Raw genomic sequence first — 17,229 nt, 5'->3', positions numbered from 1 at the left:
CTCAGACAGGCAAATTACAATTTTATGATACCATTACAAAGTATATGTACTTGGTACACAGCTTGTCTGTCATCTTCAGAAAAATTGATAAAAAATAGAAAAACTCTGGTATAAGGGCAGCCCCAAGGTTGATTTACTGATATTGCTATAAATAAGAAAAAAACCCACCCAACTGACTCAAAATAGCATCTTGCAGATTTGTTTTTTGTGGGTGGTTATAAGCATTTTTAACAGTGGCACTAGAGGAAGGATTTGTATGAGGCAAGAACTTCACAAACCAAACCAACAGAAATATCAAGCCTTTATTACAAAGAAAGATTATTCCACAGAAGAGGTCAGCTTGCTTGCATGCATACTGTCAGTAATATTCACCTGCTGAGTGTGAAGAAGTGCTTCTGCTAGACTCATTAATTCCCTAAGACACCATTATGCTTTGTATTTGGCTACGGTATGTGGGCATTTTGATTTAACTGAATCGCTTGCTAGAATTTTGTTGCCAGCATTGAATAAGCCAAGGAAGAAACCTGGCTGTCAGGCAAGCCAAACACCACAACAGGGGGGAAAAAATTAATAAATAAAAAAACACCCCACACTGGACACCAAGTTATCACTAAGAGAAGTCAAATGACTTGCCTTACATCCACGATGTAAATAATTTCACAAGCAGGGAAATGTATATGCTCCAGTCTATCTTTGCTTGGATAGAGTGATAAATGTTTGCAGAATCCTTTCATTGGTACATGCAAGCACCTGGTCATAAAGCCTGAAAGCCAGCAGAACTAGACCGAATTCATGTTATCTGTTGTTGTTGGGATTTTGAACAAAATTAATGGAGTATGAACCAGTCGATGAATCCTGTTTTATCTGGAAATTTTCTGTTGATAGGCCAAATGGGCGGAGAACCAAATTCCCAAGATCCTTCAGTTTGCCTACAATGAAAGAAAAATAATGTGTAAGTAATAAACAAAAGGGAAAACACCCATTGCATTACGCCTGACTACACAGTCCAACTGCACAAGGTTAAGGTAAGTGCTGTAGATGTGTCTCCAGTTTGTTAAACATTCAGGCTCTCAAGTGAATTTGAAAAAAAAATTCCAGTTGTCATATAGTCGCTTTGTTATTTGTTAACTTTGGAGTTGGATCACTTCACCAATTCTGAATGGTCTATCAGGCAGCCCTGATGAAGACTCAAGAGACAGCAGACCCAGGGGTTGTGGCCACCTAGAAGTGATTTCCTCAATCATAGGCTTTTGTCACGAGTTTAACAACTCATAACAAGGCATTGCTCTCCCCTGTGCTTAAGCCTGAATTTAACCTCTGATAACTGCCACCACTCAATTTTCAAACACAAAGTTTTCTGGTCCTGCTGTTTTCAGTGTAGCTACAGCTCTGTAAACATTCAGGTATATTATAACTGCCCAGTTTCCTAGACTTCCAAAAGAAACAGAGATAGACAAGCTTCAAACTCTGCTTGTTTGTAATTATTAAGAACTACTTTATACATATGTATATGATATAAAGAAAAATAAAACCAATTCTTCCATGCAAATACATTTGCACCTGCAGTTACATTTGAAGCATACAGTAACTTCATAGCCATTTTGCTTGCAAAAAACTTGGCACATGTTTAAAGACATGATGTCATGAATTCACCTTCAAAACTACAGCTCTCTAGTTAATGTATCACTGTTAAGAGCTCTAAGCAACCATTCTCCACACTTATCTATACAAAGATGATAGAGTAGATAAACAGAATAGATAAAATGCATGAGATTAAACAAGAAGCAGAGGTTGCGCTAAACAAGAAATTGAACAAGAAGCTTCAGTGTTGGCTAAACACTGGCTAGCTGAGCTGCTGACATGACAGGCCAAAGATGAAGGAAGATGGTTGGTTTTCAAAGAAAAACGTTATTTTCTTTCTGACTTTGCAGAATTGTAGACTAATTACCCACCGAACAAAGAAGATAAATTTGTACAAGTTGAAGCCAACCCTAGGTTTGCATCCACAGGCTACATACCATCTTCCAGAAAGTCTTCTGCTATTACTAAATCTTCAAGACAACAGATTTTGTTTTGTAGGGAGCTGTGTGCACACAGAGGAGGAAGAGCGACAATAGCTGCCACAGCAGAAGACCAGTTAGTCACATAACTAAGAAATGTGCAAATGCCACACCTATTCCTACTTCTATATATGTTTTCTGTAGACCATCTCAGTTATGAAAAACATTGTTCTAGGTTATTTTAGTCATCTGTTCCTTTATTTCTAAACTCCCTGAATACATTCAAAGAGCAGCCACATTTGACATATTAGATTCTAACTGCAAACTAATATGAACTCCTACTATATGTAGTTTCTTCTCTTTTGGTAAGGTTTTTTTTTTTTTTTTTTTTTAAAAACATCCAAGACGTTCTCCCTTGAAACTCCCTGTTTTTGCCCAGCATCATCGCTATTGCCGTTTACTAGATTTCCTCACTACAACACACAGAACACTCAGAATTTGATTAAGGCTTTGTTGCTAAGCCATACTGAAGCAATAACTTCACAATAATGATGTAGAAGTACAGAAACATAAGGAGTAAAGTCCTACACAAGTCCTTTACAAAAAGGGACAAGCAATTTTTTTGCTATACTAATGGTACTAAGGAATCAAGTGATTTGCCTTGCATGACAGTGCAGGCCTGTGACCATGCTCAGAAAAGAAATCGTATCCAAGTCTTAACATATCCAATTGATTTAAGAGATAAGGGGCATACTATTTGGCAACAGTTTAACTTGACTTGAACATCACCACAATAAACCAAAATATACCATCATTTCAATCACCTTTGCAAGATTTAATTAGGGCAAGGGCAGCTTTTTTGAATACAGATTCACAGAAAATTCACAAAGACAGCTGAGAGAAAAATGCAATCATTTTCATCTAAAGAAAAATTCAAAACTGCATAAAGAAACCAATCATCATTACTACCCTACTCCTAAATATGCCAAAGTAATTAAGAGCTTGTGTCAAAGTGCTGGTTCACAACTGGCTATCTTTCAGAGATTGATGTAATTATTTTAAAGCAAGACTAGTCTTTAGGGATCAAAATGGAAGTTTTGCAGTTTTATGCAGGACAAGCAAACAAACAAAAAACCACCTTAGTCTACAAAAACAATCAGTTGGTGGAACAGTATTTTTATTTGTTTTTTTTTCTTGTTTGGATTAACAGATGAGGTGGTCAGGTGACATGGCCAAGGTCATTCCAGGGAGCAGCTCAGCCTTGTTGTACCTGTCTTATTTAAGCTATATCATATTTAAGAGAAATGAAATATTAAGCTAAGGTGATAATTTTTACACTGCATCCTAAAAACATTTTGGTTATAGAACTGTAAAGTTCTTCAGAGTGTTTCTGTCACTGCGATGAATAGTTGCTATGTACTTTTGGACAAACGATTGGTCATTGCTTAGCTTCAAGTGTTGGGGTGAGATGCGTCTTTGTCTACTAGTGGAAGAATCCTGGCGTAGTCTGGCATTCCTAGAGCCAGTTGTAAACGGTTTACAAGTAATCTGAGCATTGCAGCTGGCTCAGGAGCAGGCAGACGAGTTTGCCTGTTTCAGGAAACAGTGAAAGGTCTTTTCTAATCAAAGTTAGTATGATGGCTCCTTTCCGGTCATACTATAGCCAATAAACACTGAACTATTATCTTGCTATTCTTCCTTGTAGCTAGGCTAGTTCTTCGGGGGAGGCTAAAGGCTATATGTTATATTTAACACTAAATTCTTCATCTCACCCAAGCTTTGACTGAATAATTAAACATACAGTCATAGGTCACCTTCCTATTCAGTCATTTAAATCCATGTACAGCAATGTCTTTTGGTGCAGCCACATTTATTAAATTGTTAATGAAGCTGAAGAAAGCCTTGCCTTTTAGAAGAACAAGAGCCCAAAGCACTGCTCCTGCTGCTTAGAGCACATAAACCCATCATTGTAGGGAAGCACTATTTCCTCTTCCCCTACTCTCCTTTCATCCCTAAATTAAGATTTGTAGTGTAGTCCACTCCTCCTCCTCCTCCCCCCCCCTCAAAAAAGCAAAGCTCTCTTGTAAGAGAGATTGCACTTGAAGGGCAGTGGGGGGAGCAAGCTTGTGGAGCTGTGACTCAGCTCCAGCGTCCTCAGCAGTCAGACACGCGTTTGTCCTGCAGCAGTGTCAGTCTCCTCTTTGAGGCAGTATTTTGATAGACCTTGATGTTCTCGGTATTTCAAAGCACATGTCTACTTTTCACCTGGCACTCCAACATAACAAGTTTACTCATCAAAACAATATTCAGAGGTTAACAGGAAAGCTAACTGGTAAAATTAATATAGGGCTCAGAAGTCTGTGCGTTTCATTGTTCACCTAAACTTCCTGTGGCAAAAGGGAGATAAACAAGATTTCTCACTATTTCCTTGTAATGAAATAGCCAAAATGGATTCCTTTTTTGTAATTTTTCTAGTATAGTTGCTAGCGTTAATGTGTTGCTTAGAAGTTGAATAGCTAGGTACTGTGTATGCTGAATACAAAGCTTTATGAGGTTTCATCTCTGGACAACTAACTATTTCCAGCAACATTTCTGAAGTAACTGAAAGAGCCAGGACAAATCATCTACCCTTCCCTAAATTTTAGGTAAGGTCTGAACTAAAAGCAACCGTAGCAGTTCTTGTTTACACTATTTCAAGTGACCTCAATTTTCCCTACATACAGTATCAAGAATTGCCTCTTAATTTCAAATACAGCATGGCCTTCAGGATATATAATATATATAAATAAAAGAAAGAAACCCCTTATTCTGTAGGCACTAAGCCTAGTAAATATGTTTGCTGATCTCAAGTAGCTGGAAAAAGCTCATATTGATAGAAAGGCCTAGGTGATGAGTTCTGATAGACCTTCCTGTTATTCCCATTAATCACATACATGTTACTATTTTCTGGAATGCACTCATTTATAACTTAAGTTGAAAGTCCTAATAGTTTTCAACTGGATTTGATGAATTCCATGTGTATAAGCTGAGTTACATAGATGGCATATGTTCCATACCTTTTTTTTTTTTAAATAACTAATATACTTAGCTTGTATGCAGCCATGCAGAAAACACTACTGCTGTCAAATGACAGGCAACTAAACCTTTCTAAAACTAAATTCCAAATTTTCCCTCTTCTCACAAGCTCTTCCCGAAGGAGCTGGTCCTAGTTATTATAAAAGTGATAGTTTTTCTAAACAAGACTAGCTTGTTGCACAATAGCTGGAAATCTTCAGCTTTAAAGTAAGAAGACAAAAAACATCCAAAACGGTCAGTGTGGGTTCACATCTGGGCAATTACTGAGGCAGAGGATGCTCACGTTGTGAGAGCATAAAGGGAAAGAGCTACATGAATTTAAAAACTACTTTTATAGCACATTTTTTAAATTAAGGTTTCACTGCGTTGTGAAACTCCAATAAACTGAGGTTAGGTGCTACTGAGCACACTTCACTGACCAGTGGCAGCACTCACCTGCAAAGACTGAATGGAAAAAATGAAAATAACTTAAATGCCAACACCAGCTTTGGAAAAGTTAAACCTTTGCAGAATACACTGCAGAAGTGAGCTTAGTTTGGCAATAAAACATACTTTAAAAAAAAAAAAAGGCATCAACTTCATTAATCACATGCACTACCACTTGCATGCAAGAATTCATAGTTAGTCTGGAAGAAAAATCCAGCCAAGAATATATACTCTGGTTTACACACAATCACTTAAGAAGTTGTGGTTTCAGTTTGTTACAAACTATGTGATAACAAGCTGTAGCACAGGAAAACAGGAAACATTTGGAGAAGGAAGAAGAGGCACTTTTTTGTTAAAGTTTTTTTTGTACACAGTTCTAATTTCATGACAGGTTATTTAACCGGGTATACTAGTGCTTATTTTTAGTTGAAAGGATAAAAGCCTAGAAAAACAATGTTACTGGCTGATTTATTGACTAAAATAGGAATTCAATGCAATCCCAAACTTCAAAGAAGCCAAAGCATGAAGTGTGACACTCTTTCTGAAAGATGTTATTAATTTCATGTGCTTAGTGCTAGTGCTCCTGGAGCAGGCCTGGCTCTGCCTGGAACTATTGGATGTGTCCAACTCGCTCTCCGGGAACCAGGAAACCTGGGGTACAGCCCAGGCACCGGAGCTGGCTTCCCTGGGAGAAAGCAGAGGAACGCTTGCATACCTGGCACTGTTTACCAATAGTCAGATGATCTCCTAACAGATTACAGCAAGCAATTGTCTATTCTGACACAGCACTCAGTGGGTAAATGCCATTGACAGAGTCCTTGAAAAAGAAAAGTTGAAGCAGCTTAGAACGAATAACACCGTACAGCAAGAAACTGTCGTCTTTCACTCCTTCCAGGACTCCCAGCTAGCCTGCAATTTTAACAGTCTGTCTCTGACCTCCTGTAGAACAGCAGCATTTTGAAAAGCTTGGGAAGTATTTCCCTCCCAGGCCTGCATCATTAGACCCATGATGTCACTATTTCCTCTCTTGCAGGCAGGATACAGAGAATTTAATAACACTTAAAAAATAAGTCTGGTTACCACCATATTCCAAATTTAATTTCAAGTGTTCTGTTAAGAGAATGTATTACTGAAAAATTCCTCAATTTTGTGTGTTATACTAGTGATTGAAAGCACAGCTAAGAATAAAACATAACCCAGCCAAATGACATCATATAACGTTGACAACAGATGTGACAGTTTGTGAATCCTGTCACACACAAGAGTCAAGGATACACATAGGGTGAGATGCTGTATTACCCTCACTCTTACTCTGGTTGTCCTGGCTGTTTACATCAGTGTGTCTCTTTGCACATACTTACCATCATTGAGAAGGGATTTTGGAGAAGGGATTCCCCTCTCTAGAATCCCAGCAGAGAGGAAGCCTGAGCTGGTTCTCCAGGAGACCAGACCAAACCGGAAATCCTAACTGCCTCTGCTTTAATAGCTTTTAAAAAGATCAGATCTAATTGAAAATCTAGGCAAAAAATAGCAATCTAGAATTGGGTTGTAATTATAGTTTATAACGCTAGGTTTATTGTTTCAGTATAGTCCCTTGTGATTAGTGAGGTCGTTTAGACATTGATAACAATAGTACAAAGGGAGAATTGAAAGAATTTCAAGAACTGCTGTTATATTACTCAGTGTTGAACTCAATCTTGTCTCCTACAAATGGGCATGGGCCTTCCAACAGTTTTCTGCACCTGCCATTTATTTATACTCCCATCATGCAATCTTATTTACCACTGGCTTGTTCTAAGTAGCTCCCGACAGCAGCTCTAGAAAGCCTTACTGCAACTTTACTTAAATTTACCAGGGCACATTAGGTAGAAAACAGCAAATCAGACTCACTGCACTACAAGAAAAACATTCAATTAAAGAAAAACATTGACGTCAGCAGAAGTAGTTTAAGAATTAGTGTTGCAGTCCGAAAGACACTGCGTTTATTTAACCTGAGTCTCCAAAAACACCTTCTTCCCCTTTCCCATCCCAAACCTTCAAACCTACTCATCTTAAAATAGTATTTCAGCCACTACTTGTCACACCTAGAATTAGCAAACTGATAACTGCCGCAAGTTATTTCTGAAATAGGACAGGTACAGTCAGTTTCTTTTTTTAAGGTAATACAGTCATTTGTCCTTGCTCTGTTGTGTGGATTTTCTAAGCAATACAAATGAAAAGATATGAAGAAATAAAAACTGATTTTAAAAAGCACCATTATGTCTGGATGGCTTATGCTCTATCTGAACCTAAAAGAAAGCACAAATCCTTCTAACTAGGAGGCAATAGGCAATGTTGGTAAAAGTTACTTGTACTTTTTTTTTTTTTTTGGAGGGGGTAGGTTCTCCCCCAAACTATTACAAATACTTAGTTTATCCATGAACCTGGGACTCGTGCAAGGAAGTGCTTTATTCTTACTAATATTACATGTGAAAACCAATCTTGCTTGGGCAATCTGCTCTAAATAGTTAACCTTTTGAAATACATCACTCCACTTCAGATACTATCCAAGCAATACCATACAACACAATGATGTGGGGGGCATGCATTCAAATGGGTTATATTAATTAAATTCCGTTTCCTATAAACCATTTCAGTCACAGTATCCTTTGGTACAGAATTGTAAAAGTCAAAATGAACCAGAAAATGAACAATGTAGTCGGGAGATCTGATTCTATTCCCAGCAATGCCTAAGGCCTGTTTGCAACACTAGGTAGGTCTGCTTCAGCCTCCACACAAAATTGAGACACTACAGAAAACAAAATAAATATGAAGACTTGGAAGTCTATTGGTGGAAAATGCTACATAAAGAACCAAATTTATTTCTTCAGATACAAAGTCAAATACAGCTGTGTAAGATCAAATATGGCTGACATCTTTCAGGCAAAAGTTTGATGAAAACCCTGTCTTTGACTTTTTTTTTTTTTAAAAAGGGGAATGTTTCTTTTAAAGGTTTACTTGCAGGACAGGAAAGAATGAAGACATAGTAGTTCTGTTTCAAACTGTTCTTTCCCCTCTTTTTCATGCATCAAAATTAAATCATTTTTAGAAAGTTTGAGTACTTTTCTTTAAATTTAACTAATAGTTAATGCCTCTCAGTAAGAGAGCATTAACGAACTACAATTTACTATCGGTAAAATTAAGCAACACAGAACTATAAAATTTTGTTTAATACAGTACAAGCATTTCCTTTAAGACTTACCTTCTTTAAGTTTTATATGAGAGATCTGTGTAGTCATGCATTTTTATTTTCCTAGTTGACTATTAAGATTATTATGGAAGCAATTTATATGTAAAAGCTACTCACCTAACATTTCTTTCTTTAATTTTTCGTTCCGCTCTTCAATTTGTCTAGGTAATCGCTGTGGGAAGCGAGAAGAAAAATTGGAATCAGATGCATGCTTTGAACAATACTGTGGGTTAAACTTATGTGATTTGCATACCCATGATGCACTGTTCATGGCTTAAAAGAAATCTGTGTGTCAAACAGACCCTTTCATCTTATTTGGGAAACCTATATTCACCCTATTGCATCAGTTCACATAAACAGTAAGTTATAATTTGTAAGTGCAGGTTTCATATAAGCATACATTTTTACTGCTGAAAAACAAATCTGATTTGTTCGCCTGGTATTTTAATTGACAAGTTTATGGAATTTAAGAGACTTAGAATTAAAGTGTATTTTTAGCCCTATCTCCAGGGCTGCGTGCATTTAATTTGGTAAGAGAGACTGGAGGAACTCGCAAGCACAACATTTGACTTCTGAACATAAACAGAGAGGTGTATGGAGGGACACAGCCATGAATTCAGCTCTTGCTGGCATGACACTTCAAGGAAATGTGTATTATGAAAAGATGAAGAAAGGTGTAAATATGAATATTTTATCAGAACTTCAATGAATTAGTTGTCCATGAACTTCAGGACAGTTTAATGAGCAGCATCTTATTATGCAATATATAGCATGCTTCTAAAGAGGAGAGGGTATTACAAACGAGGGCCTTGATCTGGCAATTTTCATTGTACAAAGGCAAGTCCAGCAGTTAATCTTGAGCAAGGTACTCCAAGTAACAGTTCAGTAACACTCGTTTTTTTTCCTCTTTAGAACTGGCAGCAGTGTTAAGACCTGTTGTATCATCATCACAAATAAAAAGCTAGCAAATGCTTCTAATGAGCATGAAGTAACTGCATGGTCTGTGCATTCCTAATAATTACAGATTCCCATTTATGCCTAAACCAGCTGTGACTCATCTTCCATCTTTACACAGTAATGGGGTTTTGCTAAATTAATGCTATGACCATTTTTAATTAGAATTTTATATTCACTACAACTAAAGTTAGCATTGCATCATTTAAATTATGTGGCAGTTTATATCAGTTAAATTCAGTATGGAAACAGAATATAGCATGAATGACAGTCACTTTTTATACGTCTTTTTCATACTTTCAGAAGTAACTATTTCAAGTTTTTAGGCTGCGCTTATCACCATATAATCCTGCCATTTGAGGATGCAATTATAGTTGAAACTATGCTCTCTTCTTGTGGAGGTCAGAGCAAATGAGACAGATCTGCTGTAATGGTGCTATCAGTAAATTAATTACAGTTGCTGACTGTGGTAACAGGTGTGGAATTCACTCCTCATACGCTTCCCTTGTGATAATTGGCTTCTGAACACAGTTAAAGAACTCAATTTCCTGATCTTGTTCCTTCCTGTAATTTATAGCTCCAGTCATCATGTATGGGTTTGTCATTCTGATGATATTGCTACAGTGAAATAAGATGTTCACCTGAAGAAAAAGCCCCTTGACAAGGCAGCCTGATTATTCTTTCTTTTCAAAGCAGTATGTACCGGTGAAGATAGGCAAATACAGTCCATTTTCTGCAGTAATGGGGATGAGAAGCAGTATACCCCAGAAAGACAGATAAATGAATACTAAAGAATATAATGCAGAGACACACGGATGAAACCAGCCCAGGCCTGGTAGCATCACCAGTGAGCCAGATCTAATTAGCCCAGTCAGACCCCATCTGACTTCTGCTGACCCAGAGGGGCTTATTAAGTTGGGTGAGATCTGGACCTGAGCTGGCTGCATGAAAACATGCGTGGATGTCCCCAGGCGCTAACTTCAGTTTAGGTTGTGGCTGCGAGACTTGCTGAATCTTGGATCTGTTCGGCATACACAGCGTCTCTCTTGCATGTGGACATTAGGCTTTAGCAGGAAATGAAGGCACAAATACTACATCTGAAACATAGTCCATATTTCATCCATCTGAATATTGAGATTCTGAAGACTCACTATTTCTCACCCCCTAAAAATACTTGCAAGGTTAGTTATCTATAAAAAGGTGTCTATAAGCACAGCTATTTATCCTGTGTTTATGACACTCCTCTCAAAGTACAGCTTCTTTTGGTAATTAACACTGTTAATCTGGCTCGCCAGTCCCTCAGAAGCTGTGCAGAAGTGAAAATTCACATAACGCTGTTATACACCTGCTAAAAACAAAGCCTAAAGATTGATATCACATAATTAAACACTTTCTGAGAAAGCATCAACAAGGATTATTTGGCCACAAAACACTAATTTCAAACTGTTTAATTTGGCATTGAAGATGTCAAAAGTAATTAAAGTGTGCCACACGGGGCTTTAGAGTCAAAACACTACTGCTGAACTCCTGAAATAAGCAGTACTGAAGTTATAGAGCAGGTACATCAGAACCAAAGCAGAGAAAATTGCATGGTGAAGATTTTTTAAGGAGTCGTTTAACACAATTATTATATCCAGTAAAGCAGTATGCCAAATATTTTCTATATACAGGAAGAAGGACTGGTTCTAACAAATGAAGCTAATTTGCACATACTCTTGATGCATCATTTTTATTTTTAGTGGTGGTGGTGGGGAAAAGTGCTACACTATTTCTGCAGAGGGGAGTGGACTTCAGACTAAAATAAAGCAGAGCCTCTTAGTCCCCTGCATATTCCAATTAATTACATACATGGCATTAACATTATAGCTGGATTGTTTTCTATTGTGAAATTTCCTTATATTTAGAAGAATGTAGAACTAGCTGTCCGTCAGCATTTCATTAACAAATCTTCAAGAGGGGAGATTTAAGCTTCAGTTTCAAAGATTGCCTCTACCCTGAAACTTGACATTGAACAGGAGCAACTCTGAGCAGAACGCCCTAAATCCCATTGAGGTGTAAATTGAGGGCGTTTTGTACAATGTGTTCTGCACCGCATGTGAGCCTAAAGTCTCTGCCTAATAAAATGAGGCCAAGGAGCAAAAGATATATGTAGCAGTCAACCACTGCACTTCCCAGCTACAAAAAAGAACAAATTACTGATCATTCTAAAACATTCTTGAAAGATGGCCAGGAAGAACATTCTCTTCTAGCACAAATCTTCGCTGGTTCCTGAGCAAGGGCTTATTTGTAAAATTCTTAAAGAGAGGAGGCATACTCACTGAAAGAGGATTGTGGTGTTGCAAGAGGTATGAAGAACTGGTCTAACTATAGAGGTTTCCAATCAGTCAAAACTTATATTTTAAACCCCTTACATTTCACACCACCTACTGACACTGCTCTTGAACTGTGGAGTTGATGGCTGATGGTTCATACAATCCATCTGGTCTTCACAGCTGTTGTTTGTATGAAGAGCTGCTAAAACACACTAAGAGCATGCATCCCTTATACAGTAATATTATTTTACCAAGTAACTGACCAGATTAGACTAGATCCAGAAAGAGGCCTAGTATGAAGGACTACAGAATACAAAGCTGTATTCCGGAAGCTACAAAAACTAAACCCTAACATTTCCTTTACAAATGTCAGCAGGCTCCTTGGCTGAATTACTGAATCAGTTAAGTGACAGCCTCAGCTGAATGAGGCCAACACAAATGCACTTTTCTAGACTATGATAGGCCCATCACATTCACTACCCATGCAGTAACGATGTTTGACAAGCCTGTCATTTACTAGGCCACTGCCAAGAGCTAGGTGCTAAAGTGCTCCCCTGCTCTCAACCAGATGCATGCAACCAGCATCAGGGGGTTGTTTCACAGTACAGTAAACTGACCTTGTCGCTGCCTGCTGCCGAAAGGGATGGCCCCAATTCCTGCACCACTTTGACCACGTTCTTTCCTTCTCCCTGGCACTTGCACTAGGACTTGTCTGACACCAGAAAGCCAATGCAGTAGAAAGCTATTCACTTTGGGGCTTTTTGGTTGCTGGCTTTTTTGCCCGTTGCTATTTTTTCCTTTTGGCAGGGCTAGTTGTCTGCCAGATTAATACAGAGAACCAGCCGTCCCGGTAGGGTCGGGCAAGGGCTAGCGCCAGCGCCAGGGCAAGGAAAGCAATCGTGCAGCATCTGAAGCGGCAGGCGGATCAGCGTAGCTGTTTTGTGAAACCACACCCTTAGCACTAGCAGCACTACTAGGAGTTGCACAGTTAAGCAGAATATTTTTCTGCCAGTGTAACTGATCCAGTCCCAAAGGAAATAATTTCAGGCAAGGCTTCTTGTCTAATATGCTATTAAAGCAGTTTCTAATCTGACACCTACAACACTGTATTATGGAGAGGGGGGAAGTCCATACTAATGATTTATTTTCTCCAACGGAGAAATAAAACAATTAAAACTAAGGCTTTCAAACAGATTTCTGCATTTACGTATACAAAATGCTTTAAGAGAAGATTCTAGGGGTGAACTAAATGATTTTTTTTGTTTCTTCCACGGTGCAGAATATGTTGCAGGTTCACTGATGGGAAGGTGGACTTCAAGCACTCATGCCCTCTGAAAATTTAGCCAATTCAAAAAAAAAAGCTGTCATATGGATTCAGGTGCTCAACTAAGCATTATGTTTTAAAATTATAACCATTTACATTAAAAAGAAAATAAATGACAGTTTAGTTTTTGTTTTCCCTGCAGAGGATAGGCAGCTCTTTACAGGCTCTGGAGGGCTTGTTAAGCCATTTACCCACCATGACCTGAAGCTCCCCCTTTGACAGAACATGGCCACTACTGTATTCTTGACAGTGGCTACATTTCATTAACACGTTCCTTCAAAACCACAGGCTATCTGGCCTTATCTCTATCCCATTTATCCTTTCAATATGCATTTACAACCTGTTCCCAAAAACAACAACAGCAAGCAGCCTTTAAGAGGAGCTTTCTGCACAGAACAGCTCTCTCTTCCTGTCACCCCTGACCTTGTGGAAAGACCCTCTGAACTTGTCAAATCCACTGTTATTTTTCACATTAAGTATTAACATACTAAATACCACTAGAAAAATCACTTCCAGCTGGTATTTTACACAAAGAGCTGCTTAAAACCTCAAATCAACAGGCTGTGGCAGTGACTTTAAATCCCCATTGAGTAGGGATTATTTACACATTAGATTGGGGGTTCAGGAAGTGCTAGGGGTTTACCTTTGTTCATCCAAGTTGTTCATCCAAAAACCCAAGGAAACGTTTAAAACATTTTCTTACACTTACAGAGATATGACAAAGATTACTCAAGAAACCTTTAATCCTGATGTATTTGTAATACTGATTGAAAGCGGACATTGGAGCACAATATTAAGCTGCAAAACTCATTTTGTTTGGTAACAAAGTAGTTGAATCAGGACACTGCCGTTTGTGACCACAAGGTGCCATTTTGTTCAAGTGAGAGGTTAAGTTCTTAAAGATTAGTAGCAGATTTGAGCCACTGTTAGTAAAACAGTTCAAAGCTGCCAATATACACTCAAGGCATTGCAAAAAGACAAGAGAAAACAGCTAGATCAAGAAACAAAAAATAAACACCAAGGTTTTGAAGTAGACTTACAGTTAATTCAAACATAGCTACCAACTTTGATAGAATCCTGTTTCTTTGCCATCCCCAAAGTTATACAATCAAGTCATCAGAAAAGTAATTATCTCATAGTTATGCTATAAAGGTATTTGACTGCAAATTCACCAATCAGAAAAAATAACCCTACTGAAGGATAGACAGACTAACCAGTTACATAGCTAGCAAGAACTGTATTACAGTGTACCCATATTCTGATCACCAAACTGCAGATCCTCTTCTTTGAAGTGATGGCTGCTAAAACGCAACAGTGGTTGGGATCAAGCAAGGACTAACAGTCAATATCTCATGCTTCTGGCCTAGGTCACATTTGTAGCACATGCGTATATACAAACAACAACAAGAATCACAAAGTCTAAGGTCGTTAGAGTTTTATCAGAATGTTATTTAATAGACCATGTACTGAAAGGAATTCAGTTTTTTAAAAGAGGTTATTGCACTGAAACAATTCCATGATATTCTTAGGGGAGAATCAAAGTAGAACAAAGTAAGAACTGTAGCACATTCAGTAATAAACTTGGTGGGTGGATGGGTGGAAGGGGTTATTCCACATGTAACAGCTCAGAACAGCATATTTACTTTCACACACATTTTGCAAAGGTTTTAAAAAAAGAATTAAGCTTTATAGACCTCAGAATGATCATGGAAGTTGCGTCAGTTCATATAATCTTCCTTATATAAAACCAGAAGAGAAAACCAGTACACTTTTTCACTTCAAAAACTAAAGTTGTCAGCGCTGCCTATGAAGCAGCTTGCATAAACAGCACTGAATATTTACATTAGGAAAGAAAAGGCCTTGCTTTAAAGTTAGCCCAGAGTATGCTGAAAAAGCTTACCATGCAAGCTTCTCTGGCTTGATGAACTGATGGATCTTTTTCTAGGATTGTTTTATAATCTTCCAGAGCTTCATCTAGTTTTTCTGTTTTTTCATATAGTTCTGCTCTCCGCAGCAAAGCTCTAATATAGTTAGGATCTAATTCCACTGCTGGAAAACAAAAACAAAGCATAGTATTTTACTTGAAACATTATTACACTCCACTACACAATAGTGCATATTAATGTTATCATCTTCATAACACAGCTTAAAATCAAGCAGAGTAGCAGCTTAAAATATAAGCCATAACACAGAAAGACGTATCTTGCACCTGCACGTGAAAGCCTAATACAAATGATCCTGTTTGATTTAATGCCTGTAACCTGCCACTACATAAAAGTGATTTACAATGCACAAGAGTGTTTAATTTTGCAATAATATAGATACAGAGATTAGAAGTGATGCTTCAGAAACTTGCAGGGCACAAGATATATTTTTCTACCTTTTGTATATATAGTAAGGATAAATTATTAACTATATCTAAAATTAGATATACCTAAAGAGAGCTGTGGCAGGGAAAGCACTTCCCTGCTTATCCCAGAGCAAGCCGAGACAAACTCCAGGAAAGTACAGTAAATTCAGGAGAACTCCAGTAGCTATCAAACAGTCAAAATCCAGTTGGGAATCCATAAATGGTTGTATTAGCTCTATGAGTTAGCAGAGAGGCACACTGACTGAATTTAAGCTTATCCTCTCCTTCTTCCCTTGGCAGGCATGACCGTGTTTACTGGTGCAGGACTGAATGCTAAATTTAACAGTAACTTGCTAATGGTTATTTCTCAAGAATTTCTTCATCCAGTTTTCATCATAGGAAGAGGCAGTATGAAAGGCTGCCCATTTTATAACTGCTAAACTATTAAAATTGTTCTCAGGACAATTAAATCTAGGATTCTCTAGCTAAACATGCTAGTTTATTTCTTCAGGAAGGACAAAGACAATGCTACAGTCAGCAAATTGCAGGTTAGTGTGAATTGCTCTGCTGTGCTCTTAAGTGTTGCATTGCAGTTTGTAAGCCAAGTCCCTGGGGAGCGTCAAGTGATGGTCGGTTTAAGTCTCAGCGCTGGAAAGTGGACCGATTTCCTTTCTGCCGCTATAAAATCTGCAGAAGCGTTTCTTCAAAATGCACCAACACCAAAGCAAGGCAAAACCCCAAAATGACAAAGGTCAGCTAGAATTTGCTACCTTTTGAGAATACTTTTAGCACGTACAGACTCATTTACTGTACAAACAGTACTGGCACTCAGCCATTGGATTAGTTTTCTGATTGGTAAATTGGACTTTTTTCCTAGCTGTCAAGGGAGTTTAACAAACATTCAAAGCATGGGTTGAGTGGGTGGAAGCAATAAAGCAATGCACAGCTGAAATGATTCCACCAGAAGCTGCAGAGACAAAACTAAGCAGGACAAGAACCGGAGAGCATAAGCTCTTGTGACAAAGCAGAAGCCTTGCATAAAAAGGACTTGATAATGCCTTTAACTCCATGAAGTCACACAATTCTTTGTAATAATCTGGAATTAAACACAAGATCTAGGGGACAAAGTGGCAAGTAGAAGAGGGTTTAAAATAACAGGTGTAAGGAAATATCTTCTATAAAAAAAGGACTTTCCTATTAAAAAAAGTAAAAACAGCAGTCTTATTGGTACAAGAGAACAGAAAATAAATTATTTCAGACAGCAAAAGCTTGATAGACATTTTACAAAACAAATACATCCTAGACACAGGGGTCTCTTCCACCGTAACTTTTCTACAAATTCTTTATAAAGATTGTTATGCCAGAAATTACAACTCTGCAGAAAGGCACTAAGCGGTATGATTTATGTATGAAAGATCTGGCGCAAGTGTAGGACACAGGAAAAAAGTCATACCTTTGCTGCAGTCACTTAAGGCAGCCTCTGTCTTGTCCTAGAACACAAAATTGTTGTTATATTTAAGTCATATTTCTTGAGAAACCGATTATTTACTATTTCAAAC

At 38.0% G+C, this 17,229-nt stretch overlaps 1 protein-coding gene across 3 annotated transcripts in view; it reads right to left on the bottom strand.

Annotated features, from left to right (window-relative positions):
• Positions 1-284: 284 nt before the first annotated feature.
• TTC1 (tetratricopeptide repeat domain 1) overlaps positions 285-17,229 on the bottom strand; it is a 35,905-nt gene continuing 18,960 nt past the window's right edge. For all 3 annotated transcript variants that reach the window (XM_068960144.1, XM_009685604.2, XM_009685605.2), the window contains exons 5-8: positions 17,124-17,160; positions 15,221-15,369; positions 8,848-8,902; positions 285-929 (exon numbers count right to left, since the gene is read on the bottom strand). In XM_068960144.1, the coding sequence (XP_068816245.1) occupies positions 796-929; positions 8,848-8,902; positions 15,221-15,369; positions 17,124-17,160 (375 nt within the window). In that variant the 3' untranslated portion in view covers positions 285-795. The remainder of the gene's footprint in view (positions 930-8,847; positions 8,903-15,220; positions 15,370-17,123; positions 17,161-17,229) is intronic.

Source organism: Struthio camelus, chromosome 13 (genome assembly GCF_040807025.1).
Source record: "Struthio camelus isolate bStrCam1 chromosome 13, bStrCam1.hap1, whole genome shotgun sequence".
Lineage (NCBI taxonomy): Eukaryota > Metazoa > Chordata > Aves > Struthioniformes > Struthionidae > Struthio > Struthio camelus.
This window is presented reverse-complemented; position numbering and strand designations above follow the sequence as displayed.